This window comes from Sesamum indicum, unplaced genomic scaffold (genome assembly GCF_000512975.1).
Source record: "Sesamum indicum cultivar Zhongzhi No. 13 unplaced genomic scaffold, S_indicum_v1.0 scaffold00121, whole genome shotgun sequence".
NCBI lineage: Eukaryota > Viridiplantae > Streptophyta > Magnoliopsida > Lamiales > Pedaliaceae > Sesamum > Sesamum indicum.
The window spans coordinates 498,868-518,513 of record NW_011628050.1 but is presented as its reverse complement, the minus strand read 5'-3'; the positions used below and the strand labels follow the sequence as shown (position 1 = coordinate 518,513).

Here is a 19,646-nt window from a genome sequence, read left to right as displayed (position 1 = left end):
AGCCCTCCCCCAGACTCTGTTTAGTTTCCCTCTACGTTTTCCTCCCCTATCATTTTTTGTTTTAACAATGGCCCTCGTAAGTATTTTGCAGAAGGAGACTTAGATACTATATTGGGGGAGACTGAGGCAGAGATGAGGAGTCCCCCCCTATGAAGCTGCAATTGATGCCACATCGAGGGATCTTCAGAGAGAAGGTGCTCCTGAAGAGAAAGGACAAAACCAGAGATATAACTCCTCCTACTGCCTTTCTGCCTGCTGCCAATAACCTTCTGAAGAAGGAAATGGAAGACCCCGCCTGTGGGCAGAAAAATTGATGTAATGTGCATGTTAGTTTCAAAACAACTTTTTTTTTTTTGCTTGACCTGCTACCCCCATTTAAAATGGGGATGAAACAATGTCACTTTTTCTGCTTTCCTAGGATATTATTGGTTCACCCCTAGCCATGTTTTTAGGCCAAGGGTCTGGTAATGCACTTTGCCTGATTTCTTCTTTTCATACTTGCTATTCAACTTGAGGGATAAGGCCATGTTTTTGATATCTAGATATCTAGTTATGATGATGGGTTCTCCCTTATGTTTTTAAAGGGTGTTTACCAATGCCTCTCATCCTAGTGAGCTGCTTGTGCTTTCTTTTTCGTGGATGGAGCCTCCATGATGTCATTTTCTTGGAGGTTCCTATTTTACTGTTAACGGTTGCCTGTTATAGCTTCCAAGCGAGTGGACAGGTTCCCTTCTTGTAGTATGTATCCTTAAACTTTTTCGTATGTGAGTATTTGAACAGTATATTACGAAACATGTATTTATAAAATGTAATGAAGTGTAACATAAATGAGGGCTTAAGATGGGAGCCTCAGGAGGTCCCTTTAATGATGAAAACCTGCATGAGTTTTGGTAGGACTTATTTCGAGATAAACTTTATGCCTCATTTTGATAAATAAAATGCCCCGTACCTTTTTTGAGAAGGAAACCCTTATAGGAAGGCTTGTAGGGCCATACCCATTAGCAGAATAAACTTTGGAGGGGCCCCTTTAGAGGACCTGCCTGAGGAAGCCCTACGGGAGGACTTATTATAGTGATGCCCTGAAGGAGGACATTTTTAGAAGGGGTCCTTTGGGAGGACTTATTGTAGGATAGTTGATGCATAATGAGGGTAATCTTCGTCATGAGTAATATCTCTTGAGGTTATGAATATTCCACGGTCGTGATATTGAACGTCCTTCAGGGTCTTCTAATTCATAGGCGCCTCTCCTATTACTGTTGTCGCCTTCAAGGGCCCTTCTCAGGTGGGATCCAGTTTTCCCACTAGTTTTGATGCATCTACCCTTCGTAACACAAGGTCACATATTTGAAGGCTTCGAATCTTCACCCTTCAATTATGAGCATTGATCATGGTATTTTTGTACCTTAGGGTCCGAATGAAGGCCCTTTCTCTCAGTTTTTCGGTGAGGTCCAAGTTTTTTTTTTAGCAACTATGTGTTGTTTTCTTCTAAGAAATGTAGGATTCTGTAGGAGGGTATCCCCAACTCCACTGGGATGATGGCTTCTGTCCCGTACACCATGGTGAAGGGGTTTTCTCCTGTAGATCTTCTGGAGGTTGTGCAATATGCCCATAAGACATTGATTAGTTCCTCTGTCCAATTTCCTCGAACTCGTTCTAAACGTCTTTTAATCCCTCGAACAAGTATTCGGTTGGTGACCTCTACTTGTCCATTGGCTTGGGGGTGATGTAAATCTCTACTTGATATGCAGATGTTTGCACCAGTCTTGTATTTTGTGGCCTTGAAATTGTTAACCATTGTCTGAGATTATTTCTTGAGGAGTCCAAAGCGACAAATGATATTTTTTCATATGAATTTCATTACTTCCGTTTTTGTGATACGGGCGAGGGGCTCGGTTTCCATCCACTTGGTGAAGTAGTCTATGGCTACTAGTGGAAATTTTCTTTGGCTGGGTGCTAGGGGGAATGGCCCCACAATGTCTATCCTCCATTGTGCAAAGGGGCAGGGTGACAGCATGGTCGTAAGGGGTTCTGCAGGTTGATGTATAAGCGAGGAATATTTTTGACACTTCTCGCATTTGGTTACCAATTGTTATTCATCTTGTTTCATGGATGGCCAGAATTTCCCAACCCGCAGCGCTTTATTGGCAAGCATCCAAGTGCCCTTATGTGCTCCGCAGCAGCCACTGTGTATTTCTTTAAATGGTGTACCAAAAGTAAAGCAATGTTCTTGCCACAAAAAAAAAAGGGAGAAAAAAAAAGTGTATCTCTCCGAAGGAAATAAAAAGGCATAGTTCAAGAAGTAGTCAAAAGAAAATTTGGGGATGGAATGAGTAAATGAGTAACTTTTGAGAGCTTTTGACTTATTGTTCACTCAATTTTTGGTGCTCTAATTGATTAATTGGAACTTAACCTCATTATCCTTAATATCCTACCGAAGCCAAAGCTCCATTACAACCAAAATGAAAGACCTTTTGATCCATGTATGTGCATATTTCAAAGTGGTGGAGATATGGTATATAAGCAAGCTTATGGTGAAGCATTGTCATAGTAAGTATCGAGGGAAACACTTGAGCCGTATACATTTAAGAGAATAGAAAGTGGTGAGAAAAGAGTCCACCAGTTTTATATGATTGATTTTGATGATAGTCATTATGTGAGAACTTGTTTGAATGCATGTTGAGTTATCTTTCCATGAAATAAGTCATTTACTTTGCACACGATTACAACTTGCCTTGAGTATGTTCAAATTTGGAGAGAGTTTTAAATGCATAACTAATTCTGATTTTTGCTTGAGGACAAGCAAAAGGTTAAATGTGGGGTATTTGATAATTACACAATATGTCATGATTTTATGATGATTTTACCTCCCTTTTTGAGCTAAAACATTCCTAATCATGTGGATTTATTACATTTCCAGCTCAAAAGATTTGGTAAGGTGTAAAGATGGTAAAATTAAGTAAAAACGTAAATTGAAGGTACCCAAAGATGGAAGGAATAATTTCTGACAGCTTTGCTAAGCCGACAAAACGTGCCACGCTCAGTGCTCCAATCAATGCTGAAAAAAGGGAAAGATGCGATTTGCATGGAAGTAAAAGGAATGATTTTCTATGATTTTTGGAAAAGATCTCTTGAATATTTGGTTGATATAATAGAATGATTTATTAACTTTTTAGGATCGATTATGTACTTAATCACCCCCTATGTCTAGGTTCGTAGGATGCTTTTAATATATAAGGAGACATCTCAATTCCATAGGCCATAAATTGAATTCAATTGACGATTTTATCTTCATATTTTCCCTTAATTTTAATGAATTGCCTGGTTATTAATGGAATTTCACTTCCTAGTATGTTCTTTTATCAACAAGTCTGACTAATTTTCTGATTTTTTGATTGAAATCATCCACCTAAGCGTCACATATGCGCACATATGGGTAGCCTCAATGAGCTCTATTCTGCCAAATGAAGTTTAATAATTTTTTAGATAAAAAAAATTATTAGTATTTATCCAAAAGAATCTAACTGATATTATTTGCTTATATACTTTTTTAAGTAAATTAAAACATGTTTATCCAATATATGTGTATTTATTTGAAAAGAAAGAATTATAATTATAAACTGTAGTAAATGTGGAGACTGAGGTGAGAGAAAAACATGGAGTAGTAGGTAGTTGAATATTATTATAATTGGAGATTATTAAAAAATATTAAAATTACTAATCTGATTAATTTTTTTTTTAAATTGAAGAAATAAAAAAAGGGTAAATATGAGAGCAAAAGATTTTTTTTTATAATAGTATAGATAATAGTCATAGTTTATTCACGAAGGAATTGCATTTTTTAGAAAATAATTAAAATGTAACTATAAATACATTTCTTTTAAAATCATAGAAATAATTAAATAATAAATTACTTCATAAGTATAAAATACAAAAGTATATTGAATACAAAAATGAATTTGAATTATTTTACTAACTATTTAACTGAAAAAAGAGCAAATGTTTTTGATAAAAACAAATAATGTTTCACTTATCTAAATTCAAATGTAAGATAAATGACAAAATGAAATATAAATAGACTGCCAAAATATATTAAACAAAGAAAGTCAGATTGTGTGCTTAAAAGAAGTAACTATAAATAAAAATTATAAATAATTCAAACTTTAAAACAAAACAAGTAATTGATAAATAATTAAAAATTTAGAAATAAAATAATTAGTAAAAATAAAAATATAAGAGTATCATTTAATATTAAATGAATTTTGGATTGTATCCCTAACTATATCTTTTAGATAAAGTCAAATAATGGGACATTTATCTACATTAAATAAAAATAAAAATATTTTTTTACATGACAAAATAAAATTCAAAGAGACACTGGAGAATTATGGTTTATAAAAGTTAATAAAATAAAAAATTATTATAAATTGAATGTTTATTGTAAATAAAAAATAAAATTTAATATGATAATAATCAAAAATAAAAAAATTATTAGAAGATATGGAAATGAAAATGAAGCCCTAAAAGTTATAAAAATAAATTTAAAGTATGCTACTTATTAATTTATTTAAAAATTATAAATCTTTTGGATAAACATAAACTATTATTATATATTTATCCAAATTTAAATAAAATAAATTTCGCATGCAGTTATTAAATAATCAGTTATAGATTATTATCATAGAGTGATAATCTTTTATATGTGGCGATAATATTAGATAAATAAAATTTTGTATATATAAGATTGTTACAAAGTTGCTCATTTGAAGACCTCATGGAAGTGAAAATCCAGGTAGAAGGTTTTATAGTTGTTCTTCAAGGAGAGGTAGAGGTGGATGTGGATTTTTTTATGTGGTTTGATCCACCAATGTGCGTAAGAGCTACCGTTATAATTCCTGATTTGTTGCGCTAACTGAATTTTCAAGAAGAAGAAATTCAAAAGTTGCGTCGAAGAAATCAAATTTTGATTTGTGTAATGGTCGGGGTTTTTTGGTTGTTGTTACGTATGTTGGTAGTTTGAACAATTAGGTTATTATGTATTATTTCATGTTCTTATGTATTACTAGATGACCTTTCAGTACTGGTCAATTATGTGCAAAAGGACTAATGGATATGCCATTTTTGCAAGTAAATTTAGTTTATGTTGTGTTTAAATGTGTAAGCATAAGTCCCTGAAGCAGTAAAAATAGAAACTAGAATTACACAAGCACTAAAATTGCAAAAAAATAAAAAATTTACCGAAATTCACTGATTTTGATCAATTATGAAATGTGCTATGAAGTGCCACTTTATATGCTGAAAATTTGCCAAATACTATCACTTAACAAATCCAAAATATGCCAAAAATCCCCTAAAAGTCTTATAGTAAGTGCAATATTTGTTCCTTAAAACATCCCAAAATCCCTTTGCCAATACAAGCCAAAAACCGGCTGCCAACACAATTCAAAAATCTGTTGCTATACAAGCCAAAAAGCATACTCCCTATGCATCTTATTTTGCCTTCTTATTTATTTTCTTCTTCATTTTAGTTGCGTCCAGTGCTGCACTTAAGTTTATCATTGTGACAAACTTCTTTCCTCCTTTTGTGAGATAAGGGACTCCACTAGCAGAAGATTGATTCACGGTTGAGATTGTGTAAACTTTTGGAGCATGTGTTGACTTGCCTACAAAAAATGAGATTAATGAGACTGACATGGATTAAGAAAAGTGAATGTATGTTACATCAAATAATTTTTACCATTCGACTGGTATTTGACTGAGAAGTTGCAAAATTTGGTCAAGAGGATGACTCAATAAACTTAGATCTTGTAGTTCTCCTTGATTGTACACAAAGTAATGTTAGTTTCAAGTTTATAATTAATGTCGCTACATTATATTTCAACTTACATCAGAATTTACTAAAAATTGTTCCATTTGACCCTGCTGCATAGATTTTCTTGTGGATTTTCTTGTCTGTACATAACAATAAAACAAAGTTAGTAATATCTCTCATACCTTGCCTGCACAGGCTGGTTGATTTTCTTCCTTGCACATTTTTTTTTTACTGTGGCATGTCTCTCCACAATAATGATACTTCGCCTTACATGGTTGCCTCTTCAATTTGGTAGTTTGATTCCCTTGACCTCTAGTCATTTTTCCCCTTGTTAGATAGCTCATTAGACTCCAATCTTCTGGCTCTTGCAGGTCTTTCTACACCCCTTCCAAAGTTGGGTGGAAGGGGTGAGATAAATCCAGTTTTCTTCTGAAGCTTAGGGTCATTAATTGGTAAGATGACATACTTATTCACCTCAATAAAAGTTGACACACTATAGCAATGATCAACAAAGTCCTCTGGCTCTAAAGATTGACTATATATGGCACTTATTCCATTGCATGGAATGCCTGTCATATCCCATTTTGTGCATGTGCAACTGTGGTTTTGCAAATTCACAACATACCTAACACCATCATAACAGGACACTTCATAATGCCAATCATCTGACTTGATTGGTATGCAATCAGCAACTTTGTCAATGTTTTTTTTCAACAACTTTTCTGATTTTATGGTAGATTTTTCTATCCCATTTTTTCCTGGCCTTATCTCTCAATTCTAAAAGTCTTGTTATTATCCATTCCCCGTTCCACTCAAACATGGTCATGATTGGTTTCTCTCTGGCCTCAATAATGCTACTGTTAAATGTCTCACAAATGTTGTTTAATAGCATATCACACTTTGGTAAACAACTAAAATGAGCCCCACTCCAATGTGATGGAGGCCTGTCAGTCAGCCACTCAACCACTTTGGGATCTAGTTTAGCCAGTTCCTCCATTCTGAAATTAAATTCACTTATTGTTGTTGCCTTTTCAGTATTCCACAACTCTTTTTTGAGAGCTAACTCTCTAGATCCAACAGTTTTCATGTTGTTTGTCACTAATAAAAATGTATGTGTTATCCCTCACAATATGCAAATCATCCTTTAACAATTCCAAGAACCACTGCCATGCTTTCCTAGTTTCTCCATAAACCACAGAACAGGCCAAAGGTTACAAGTTATTGTTTGGGTCAATAGAAACTGCAGTTAGCAAAACACCTTCATAGGGACCCTTTAGATGACACTCATCCACCCTTATCATAGGTCTATAATCAGATAAAAACACTTGCCTCAAAGCATCAAAGCACACATAGAATTTAGAAAATTTTCTTTTTCCAATACCATCATCCCCATTAGTCATTACCATCATCACTATGGACCAAGGATTACTGCCTGTTAATTCTGATGCATAGTTGCACAAACTATCAAATTGCTCTTCAGCTTTGCCTTCAATTTTTTCAAGTGCTTTTTTCTTTGCTCTATATGCTTGGTTTCTTGATACATGACACTTAAGCTCTTTAATTACATCCTTTTTAGTCCCCTTCACATTCCTTTTAGGATCTGTTCTAAAGGCATATTCATATTTGGTTGACAACAATTTGCTTTTCACATTCTTTACATTAAATGATCTAGCACATTTATGTTCTGGGTTATAATGTCTAATTTGAAATGAACTCTCTTCTCGAAATTTAAGTTCATGCATTATCCATTGACATCTATCCCCTAGACACTTAACATAAACTCTTCTTTTATCATTCTTGAATATTTTCAAACTCATCTTTGTACCGACAACATGATTGTAGATTGCCTCTCTCAGTTCAATTTTGTTACTAAATATCATCCTAATTTCAAAGAGAGGATTTTGTTTCTAACCTATCACTCTCATCGTCCCCCTCCCTTTCACTTACCCCATCATCATCATCACCTGCCCCCCATTATCCAAATACAAAGTAAAGATTCTGTTTTGGGGACTGTATGCTTCAGTAAATTTGACAATCTCAATTTGATACTTGAATTGTCTAAAATTGGTCAAATGTAGTCTGTAAAATTGTGTAGGCCCCATGTAATCCAACTTCTCACCAAGTTTGTTCAAGTACTCCACAGCAATATTAAATACATCCACAAAGTCAAACTTTTAATACCAGCCACTTTTTTTCAGGTTTAAGGCTACGAATAATTGATCCCATGATACATAATAACAGTGATAAAGGATTCATTCCCTGAAAAATATTAAAAAAAAACGAGCAGGAATCAGAAAGCAACAATACACAAACTAACAGATTAATTTATTCAGTCAGAGACAGAACAAAAGGCACTACATGTACAGAAGATGTCTCGTATAACAAAAAAAAATGGACAAGTAGAAGTAGTTTTACAGAAGGGACCACACAACAACATAAAACATGTACAGAAGTTTTTGAAAGGGTCACATGCCTTGGAAGAAAAAAAACGTGTCTCATAATCCATTGTTTTTACAGAAGGGACTACATAACAACATAAAACTTCAAAAACAAAATCATATTTTTTTTTTTTACAAAACCACCGCACAAACTATCATTCATTTGTTTACAAGTTTATCAAAGCATTAACACATATTTTAATAAGGAAGATCGAAACACTAACCGTATTTCTCATACTTAGGGTTTGGGAAGTCGACGAGCACTTGGTTCCTCAAGCTCATCTTCCTTCCGCCATTCTTTGCTCCAAAATCTATTGCTCTTCAGAATGCCTCCAAAAAGTCAGATGATTTTGTTAAGGATTCTTTGTGGATTTAGGATTTGGGGTTTTGATTTGGGAAAAACAGGAGTGAAGGGAATTTTTTTGGTCTGAAATGAAGTGAGAATGGCCCCATGTGAACCTACCCTGTTCACATAGTAGTTGACTAACGTCGTGACTTATCACGTGTCGTTTCCGTTAATCGTTAATGGAACAAGACTACTTCTATTAAAGAAATAGGATTTTAGGACTAAAAGTGTTAAACACATAAAGCTCGGGACCAAAGTGAGAAGGGCTCTATCTAGTGGGACCAAAAGTGAAATTTTTGCCTATTTTGATAATATAATAATTTCTTTTTTTATAATCATCAGTGTTTATAAAAAAATCTAATCATATCATAAAGAATCATGAAATGATTATGAGTTAGGAAATTTAATTAAATTTTAAATTTTCTCTAATGATAAAGATAAGTTAATTTTATCAAAACTTAACTACTATTGTTATTGAAATTCAAAATTGCTAAAAAGATAAGATGTTGGTATCCTTATAAATAGTAGGTCTGCAAAGCAACACAAAAGTAAATCAAAATATTGTGTAATATTACGATACATTAGCATGGGAAGTTCTCTTTCTACCTTTATATTCTACCTTTCTACCTTTATATTAAAATATATATTAATCTAGGATAATGCCATGCAATTTCAATAATGAAGAATCCTTCTCATTTGTCCTCTTCTTTTCTTTTGCACGTTGAAGAGTTTTTCAATAATAGATGAAATATTTGTACATCTATAGTTATCTAGGTAAAAGATTCTATCACATATTTAAAAAATGTGAATAAATTATGCAAAAAAGGCTTAAAGTTTCATCTTAGATAATTCATTTTTATACAATCATGTTTGTAACTTTGAATACTATCTTATGTCATATATATATACATTCATTCTTGTTTGTTGCTTGTAACTGACCGGTTGGTTCATCGAAACAAAATTTTTCCTAGAAACTCACTCACAGGAATCATTTAAAGCAGAACAGAAAACTGAAAGAAAAACGTATTTCAAGGGATTGACTCGACCCTTTTCCAATCGTGGATAAACAAACCAACCTTTCGTCATTAATCTTCGGAGGGAAATTCCATATGAATTTTGCTATCCACAATCAAGGGGTTAAGTTAGTGATACTCCTTTTCTTTGGTATACCTAACCTTAATGAATTTAAGAAGTCAAAATCATGACACGAGCCCGGTGAAAAACTTCAAAGAGTTATTCACATAGATCTAGGGAATAACCTGATCTATTTGTGGACAAGCTAAAGTTTGTTGAAAAACGAATCTCTTTGGTAAGTTTCATTGTCAACAATGTAAAACAAGCTTTGTCTTCGTATACCTTACCTAGACCTGGCGAAGCACAACAAAACAAAAAAAATTCATGCATATAATTAAGCTTTTGAACTTATCAAATTATTATAAAAACATGAAATTAAGAAGAGTAAACAGAAGCATGAAGGGTTAGACATATGCATAATTATTATAAATAATAAAATATAGAGTAAGACTGTGCAGAAAATTACTTAGGACAACAACACTAAAAAGAGCTTAATAAAACTATTCATTTTTCGTATTTACGTCACTTTAAAAATAAATTGTAACTCATTCAATTAAATATTTCTAAAATGCAAAAAGAAAAAGAAGACTAATGTATTACATATTTTTTTTATTAGAGTGCTATATAGAAGTAGTTAAAATTATATGATAATAATTTTTTGTTCAATTATACAAGCACACGTTCTTAAATATTTATTATTACAGTCACAATTTAAACTGAAAATATTTATTCGTGTCTTAACATGGATTTTATACTAGTTAAATATATATTGCAACAAAATAAAAACTTCCTCACAATTAATGCATGCTATTATGAGGAAATTCAAACTTGCCACAATTTTTAGTATATAATGTGAGGAAAACTTATTTTGTCATATTTAACATATTAAATATAACAAAATTAGGATTCCTCATATAAAATTGGTCCCAATTTTTATTTTTTTTGTAGTGTGTTGTCTAATAATTTATATTCTTTATGTTGGTTTTTGGAACTAAGCAAATAACTATTTTGCAACTTTTGAGAAGCACAACTCGAAGAGTACATTTCTGTTGGTGGGATTCCTCGTTGTCATGCAATTGTATCAATAAGATACCACAGGCTAAATTTGGAGGAGTATATGGATGAGTCTGTCAAGTCATACATGGTGCGTCTATTAAAGGACAAAGAAGCAAATTGACTGTAGAATATTTAGGACGGATGTGAGAGCCAAAAGAATTATCCAACACCCTTCAGTTGGGTCTTGTAATAAATACTAAGCGTGATTCTCGACATCAACATAAATGAAATGCATCGATCAAGAAAAATATTGATGGAATGGCTACGAGGTATAATGATCCAAACACCATAAAAGATGCTACTAGATATAGTTCCGACCAATAAAAATTTGAACACTATAAATACGTCATCTCTAATTCATTTGAGAGGGGGTTGGACTCTTCTAAAGTTTGTAATCCACCTCAATAGAATAGATGGGTTGCATAGTGGGAGCCAAATAGTGCTTTGTCCATGATCGAAAAATTCAGCTCGAGTCCGAACTGTCAAAGTAAATACCTAATAAACTAGGATTTGGCTTAATAACAACCCAAATCCTCCAAGTAAACATAGTCTCGACGTCTATTTTTAATTGGTCATATTTGTGATTGAATCGAAAATGTAATTTCTTGTACCATTTGGTCAAATTTTTAATAATCACTTTTAAAATTACATTATATCAAATCCACGTTTTGATAAAAGTTATAATTTATAACTTTTAGAGGTGCAACAATTAGTTTTTGTTTACATATCCATTATGCCAATTAAATAATTTTTACTTCCGTCATTACGCTTCAAAATAAGTTTTGTTTCGAAATTTAATTACAATTTATATTAATATAATCAATTATCAAACTATATAAATTCAAACATTATAATAACTTTTTATAAAATAAATATTTTAAAAATCAAATCAATAACTATAATCAATTTTGCAATCATCGACCGAACTTGGCGTTAGACTATTTCCACTTTACAACAATCAAATCACTTTAGGCCAAATGAGTTGAGTTTGAGTCAAGCTTGACCAAATTTTTTGGCTCAGGTTCAGGCGCGAAACCAATTCAAACTCATTAGTACATTTTCTAATCTCGAGCTTGAGGAAAGCGATGCCGTGAGAGTTTAAGACGGTTGCTCGACATTGTGATGCTGTGATTGCCACTGGTTGCCCGAAGGAAGGCACATGATTTGACAATTGGGACAACTGGAAGCCAGCTCGCATTCGAGCTTGAGCCCTTGGCGAGCTCGAGTTTGGGTTATATTCCTTGTGTTCGTGAGCTCATGAGCTCACACCTTTTCTTATTTTTATTTTTGTATAAATATTATTTAAGTACATATTTAATATTATATCAAGTTCATATTCGAAATTCACCATATATTAGAATTATTCGTGAATACATCACGTATTTTTATTTTATATAACAATAAAATACGATATTTTTATTTATATGGTTTAAAAACAAGCTTAAGCAACAATTTAATAAGTTTTTATATTTTTGTAAATAAATATTTAAACTTCACCATAAATTAGAATTATTAGTTAATATCTCATATTTTAGTGTTAGATGATATTTAATATGATATTTTAGTTTATATTATCTAAAAATCAAGCTTAATCAATAATTTAGTATATTTTTATAATTTTTTTATAAATAAATATTTAGTATAATGCATCTGAATTTTGTCATTATAATTTCAATATTCAATACAACAAAATGCATTTATTTCTAAATTCACCATATATTAGAATCGTTAGTCAATATATCATATTTTAGTTTTAGATGACACTAAAATATGATATTTTTGTTTATATTATCTAAATACAAGATTAATCAATAATTTGGTATGTTTTGATAATTCTTTTATAAATAAATATTTAATATAATGCATGTGAATTTTATCATTACAATTTCAGCCCATCACAACAAAGAACATTTATTCACTGTACATTGAGTTATTAGTTCATATCGCATATTTTAGTTTTAGATGATATTAAACAATGGTGTTTTAGTTTATATCATGTAAAACAAGCTTAATCAATAATTTAATGCATTTTAATATATTTTGTAAATAAATATTTAACATCATGCATATGAATTTTATCATTATAGTTTCAATATTCACGAAAACAAAATGTTGTGTTTAAAATTCACCATAAATTAGAATTGTTAGTTATATCTCATATTTTAGGGGTAAAGGTAAATTTCATAAATGAGATAAAAAATGAGTACAACAGTGCTCAAGAGCTCGGTTCTCCCTTCGATAGGCCAAGGAATACGCCACAATTTATAGAGTGCACTTATGCTAACAGATCTAGGTAAGTCAATATTAAGAATACGTAATTTGACATTCTCTACAATAAGTCTCGCTAAAATAATCGGGGTTCTCTCAGTGTGCTCGAATCATCTCAAATTGCGTTCCCTCCAAATGTGGTAAACACATGATCCAAGTAGTGCGCGATTAGCCATGTTAACGATGTGCTTACCCCTCCATTTCTGAGTAGCCCATTAGATATCCATCTGCCACTCCCTGTTAGGCCATAGGAAACGAACCACATGCAATTAAGCAGTGGGGCCTATATTGGCAATGCAAAATAAGTGTGAATAAGTCTCTATATAGTCCTTGTTACATAGGACACATACTCCCAAGTGTGACAACCATTGCTTGTTAGTTGTGGGTAGCGGCTCTAGGATGGCGAGCCAAAGTATAAACATGTGTCGTGGTATTTTGAGAGAGCCCGAAAGTAATGAAGACCAGCCTACTTTCGGACCCGGCGAATCAAACAGACTATAAAGGGCTTGGGTCGTGGGAACCCCACCTAATGTAACACCCCCTTCGTTATAAGGGCTATATTTACCCTAAACATCATACTTATAGTAATCCCTGTGTTTATATATATAAATGCACATAATCATCTAATCAATATGCATACGTAATCACAACGTCATAACGACATAGTCACCCCACAACATCACATATATACAAATCAAACACCACAGGTGATCCACCACAGTTGATCGCTACGCCTATGTTCTCTTTATACAAACAAAATATGATTTGTACTCTAGCTGACAAGAGGAGAAAACAGCATACTGGCCCGACCTGCCTGAGTATAGTGTGTAGACCTATTTTTCAACAGTCAGACACCTTAAAGTCTACGCCTGAAAGAAAATGTCAACAGATGGATGAGCCTGCCACTCAGTAAGTAAATAATCAGCCCTATCTATATATGTATATCAAACACAGCCCAAACAGGACAAGTAGGCAACATGCATGGATTACAGTTAATTTAACTCCAACATAATCAATTGTAGTACAAAACATAGTTATCTCACAATAAAATAATTAATTAAATTTCCTTTTTCCTAGTTTGCTTACCAGAAGGTGATATCGTGTTTTTCCCGTCAACTCAATCTCACCATTATATAAATTTAAGTGAATTCCCTTGATATCCGGCTCATCAATCTCATTTCGCATCATAGCTCTTTCAATTCGCATCAAAGCTCTTTTATTTCGCATCATGGCTCTTTTCACATCATATCTTTTTCATATCGCATCAAAACTCTTTTCATTTCATTTCTTTCTCATATCGCATCAAAACTCTTTTCATTTCATTTTGCCTTATAGGCTTTTCAACACATCAAGGAGTATTCACGCCACAATATATATTCAATTTCCACCACTCCCTCATTTTCACATATCACCATTCTTGTAAGCAACTAGTAACGTAAAATAGTATATCCATATATTCTCATTTTCAGACATCCACAACACATCAAACAACAAATATAATATTCCAACGTATTTTCTCATTCCACGTACACAAAACCATCAATCAAATCAAATCATTCATCACTCATACTTTCAAATAAATCCATGTCAGCACGAACCACAAATTCAGATAACAGTAAAATCACAAATAAAGATACATATATAGATAATACTAATTATTTACTTACCTCGACTTCACAACGTTTCTTTCTACTCAACCGCTAATTGTCAGTCCTTTCACCTCACCTCCGTATCCTATAATGAGTTATACCATATACAATTAATATATCGAGAATATCGTAATTTTTTTTAAATATAATATTAAATCTCTTTCGTACGATTCCCAATAATACTTCACTTCTATCGAAATATAAATCTTCGTTCTAGTTCTTCTCAATAACTAGACACTATAGGCTTCATAAAAATATTTATGATTTATCAAGTCATTCATAGGAATTTATTTAACTAAACCTCTTATACATTTATAACTATCATTTTTAATATCATCCTTAAATTAAATTATCATTAAAACCTCATTCTTCCTCCTTAACAATATATTATTTCTTAAGTATAGTTTTCGGAATATTCCTACGGATTTTTTATCATTTTCTCGCTATTATATAATTTAATTAAATAACAATACGTAGAATTGCGTATTTGGTTAACAATTCCAATGGAATTATATAAATTGGCTATAGCAACATCCAAATCTAATTAACCAACGACATCATTTTTATATCCGATTCTATATTTAATTAGACACTATTTTAAATAGCCAAACCCGTAAAATATTCCGATTAAATAGTACATCGCTTAGTATAAATAATATTTAATAAATGGACTAATTAAATAATATATTTATATAAATTAATATAAATCAAAAGAGCAAATTTTCGTACCTCTCTTTTCAATTTTTCCGCCAAGACAGAATTGTAAATTGCAATTATGTGTGTGTGTTTTTTTTCTCTCTCATATATATATATATATATATATATTACTTACTATATATATATATATATATATCACTTACTAATAATATATATATATATATAACTTAGATATATATATTTACATTATATTACTTATTTATATATATTATTTACATATATATATAATATTATTATTATTTTATTTAATTAATTAGACTTTTCTCAAAATACCCATTACGTCCTTCTTAAATTTCTCTATTAATATAAGTTGTCTTCAAATATTATAACAAACTCCAATTTAATTCGTTCAAGTTTTATTATATTCCAATGATGACCTATAACTTATTTACTAATTAACTAAATTTCATAAAACTTTATCAATTAATCCCCCAATTATATATTATAATTTTTGGGGCGTCACACGAAAACCCATCTAGCCCCGGGGCCTTATCATCCGCAATATCAAAGATAGCAATCTTCACATCCTCTGCAGTGAATGGCCTAGTAAGATGCAGGCCTCCTCCTCATCTAATAAGTGCCATGCCCACAGGCGCAAGTGCCGGAGGTCAATAACATCCTGTCGCCGATTACCTCCCAACAAAGACTGAAAGAATGTGACAAATTCATGTGCCATTGCATCCGGCTCGGTGAGGGTAGTACCATGAGGATCATTAATCTGAAGGATCTTTCTCGCAGCCCGTCTTTGTGCTATCTTCCGAAAGAAGATTCGTGGGCACTGATCACCTCCCTTCATCCATTGCATCTTAGCCCTTTGTTGTAGCATAGTCTGTTCCAATTTGGCTACCTTGGCTTAAACCAGCCTACAACGGTGCTCCAAAAATAAGAGGACCTCATCTTGTCTACTCAAGCTAACCAATTGTTATACCATATCAAGGAACCCTTTTGCTAATTGGACGTTATGCGAAAGATCTCTCTTATTCTTTCTTTGTTCTCGAAATACAGGTTTCAAAGCTTTCAATTTTCGGGTGATCGCATACATGGGAATTCCAACTACCTCGTGCTGTCAAATATTCTGCACACTAGGAATAAAAGCCGGTGAGAATGTAAGGTAGTTATCAAATCTAAATATACCTCCGAAGTGTCTTTGAGTATCCCCCGAGATCACCATAGGTGAGTGATCTGAAGTCCGAGGGGCAAGACACGTGTAGAATAGAGTCGGGTATCTCCTCATCCAAGTACCATTAGTGAGAATCCGGTCCAACCTCTTCCATAGATTGCGTGGACTTGCACTACAATTGTGCCAAGTGAACCATTCACCCTGCATAGGTAATGCTAATAAACCAGCATTCTGAATACATGAGTTGTTTTCCCTCCATAGCCATCCTAATATCCCCCGACATACCACAAACCTCAGTGAGGTCCCTTATCGCATTAAAATCCCCACCAACCATCCATGGAATGTTAGCCAAAAGGGGGGCAAAACATTCCAAGGACTCCCATAGTTCCCTCCTCTCAGCCACCTCATTAGCACCATAAATGACAGTAATAATCAGAGGCTCATGCGCAATTCTAACTCGTGCATGGATAAACTGAGGACCCAACGCAAGCACATCAACATCCACATAATTATCATCCCATGCTAGCCAAATACGATTACTAAACGTTACATAATCAACAAACCAGCATCATACAACTGGTACACTTGGGCGGTAGCCACTCGTACTCTACGTCCACTTTGCAGGGGGCCTCCCCTCCATCCTCATTCGGAGTCATGATAATAATGTGCTTCGGCAATTTGGAACTTATATCAAGCATCACGCATACACGAGCGAAATCCAGTCTCGTGCATGCTCTCGTAATAGCGTCCGGGTACAAAGGTTTTCCCACGCCACTAGCTACCGTACTGAGCCCCTCTTCCGTCCATAATTCTATTGGGAGATGAGATAATCTAATCCATACAGGGACTTGCGTATGCTTAATTTTCCTCATCACCATTCAAGGTTCCCATTTCTGAAGAACTATAGGTTGTCCCTGAAACAGCCATGGCCCTCCCTCAATAACCTCCTCCATGTCAATAATCGTTTTGAATTGAAAGAAGAAGAACCCATTTGTTGTCGCAGTAACCTCCCGTAATGCAGGCCAGACTGATTTGGCATACTCTTTCAGATGATGAAAATAGGGTCGTTTCCTAGGAAGTACCCTACCGCAGTAGATCTCCATCGACGAGATCCAGTTTGAATAGATTCCAATGTCGGACGTACAATGACTTCACCATTCTGTATAGTCGGGGAAATATACGAAAGGGTTTTTTGAGATGAATTATTAAAGGCATATGCAATCTTGTCATCAACAATAGGTTCGGGGCAAGTATGTAACGGAATATTGCCTACAAAGAGGCCCGTAGGCCGAGTTTGTACCGTGTCAGAAATCGATGATTTGGAAGCCACATCACGTAATTTTTCCACCTCATCCACAGCAGGTAACACCCCATTCGCCACCTGAACAGCCCCATCAGTCGCTGAGTAACTCCAAAATTCGCCATATGACCCTCCATCTCACAAGCCAAGTCATCGGACCCATCACCATCCACATGGACTTCTTCCACGTTCACAGCCCCATGATCAGCCACCATGCTGTCCACATCTACAATCAAGCGTCGTCGTTAGTATCAGTGGACTGACCCCTCGTCGGCGAGTCAGAATCGTTGGAAAATCGCGAATCCATCAGCTGCTGCAATTTTCCGACAGTCAAACATGTTTTCGAAAAAACTGGTGCCGTAGCCCTCTAATTCGGCGGGATATGAATCTCCCCCGTCTGTTTTCCCATCATAGACACCGGAGCAATGCATTTCCGTGCCTGTCGAGTTATTACCGGTGCCACCATATCCGTTTGCGTTAAGCGCCGCCCAAACTTATCTTCCCAGCGATTTTGGAGTTCCTTCAGTGCAGCTATGGATGAAACGTCTCCATCTAACACTCTGTAGGCCAATTTTAGGAATTCTGCGATATTGAAATCCGTCGGTGTTAAGGAATTTCCACCTCCACCATTGACGGCGCCATGCACGTCGCCGTCAAACCCTAGCATCGAACATCCATCTAGCGGTTTCAAGGTCGTCGTCTTCCCCACTAGCGGCGTCTCAACTCCACAATACTCTAAGTTGCTGGACGGCGCACAAACAACCATGAGAGAACCATCGTTCCCCCTTGGGGCGTCATCTCCTTCCTCCACAACATCAACTGGACCTAATCTCCCCGCCCTACCGACGTCAAACAGTGGGTTCGCAAATCGAGTGCTTTCGTCCTCCATGCCCACAATTCCCTTATCCGTATCTAAACGCCTACATATATCAACAAACTTCATTAAATCAGATGTCATACCTATCATGGAAGTCTGATTATCCTCCTCCACTAGCGAAGAAATCCGAACATGCGCCTGTTTTCCTCGGAAAAACTGCATCTTTTCCATACCCACTCCCTCTTCGATGTTCTGCTCACCGCCGGCTGGATCACCGTCATCAGCCATCCCAGATACTCGTTTTTCCGGTTGACAGTAAAGCCCAGATGCTTCTCAAGTCTAAATATGAATCCCGCAACAATAGATCAATTGTTGGGTTTAACGATGAAGATTGTGGTTTCTCTCAAATTCTTAATTGAATCCCGCAGCAATCAGATCAGTTGTTGGGTTTAACGATGAAGATTGTGGTTTCTCTCAAATTCTTGATTGAATCCCGCAGCAATCCCTGTTACTGTTGCTGTTCACCTTCGTATTATTTGTATCAATATCCCATATTTTAGTTTTAGATGATATTAAATATGGTATTTTAGTTTGTATTATCTGAAAACAAGCTTGATAAATAATTTAATATGTTTTGATAATTTTTTATAAATAAATATTTAATATATATGAATTTTACTGTTCTATTTAATATCCACTGCAACAAAATACATTTGTTATTAGTTATCTCAATCCTATGCTTATTTAATGTATATAAATAAATATATTAGTTATCTCTATATTTACAGGTGATTTTTTTTTTGATAATTTTTTTTACAGTTTATAGAAGAAATTTTATGAGCAAGCTTTGCTCTCAATGCGCTTGATAAAATGCCTTATTGAGGGAAGTTCTCCTATATGATCATAGAAACCAATAGATCCTTCTGAGCTTCTTCCACTTGTTCGCTAGCGCGCGCTCGACTTGATTAAACGAATGTGTTGAGCTAGAGGCCAAGCCTATTTTTTTGGAGCTCGAGCTCAAGCTTAGATTTTCGGCCGAGCTCAACTCGTTT

At 34.2% G+C, this 19,646-nt stretch overlaps 1 protein-coding gene across 1 annotated transcript; it reads right to left on the bottom strand.

The window, feature by feature from the left end:
* Window positions 1-15,877: 15,877 nt before the first annotated feature.
* Window positions 15,878-17,992, bottom strand: LOC105179100. Its single transcript, XM_011102695.1, has 5 exons — window positions 17,859-17,992; window positions 16,770-17,016; window positions 16,526-16,678; window positions 16,286-16,420; window positions 15,878-16,186 (listed from the first exon to the last, which is right to left on the bottom strand). The coding sequence occupies exons 1-5, from the start codon at window positions 17,990-17,992 to the stop codon at window positions 15,878-15,880; spliced, it is 978 nt and encodes a 325-aa protein (XP_011100997.1).
* Window positions 17,993-19,646: the final 1,654 nt, after the last annotated feature.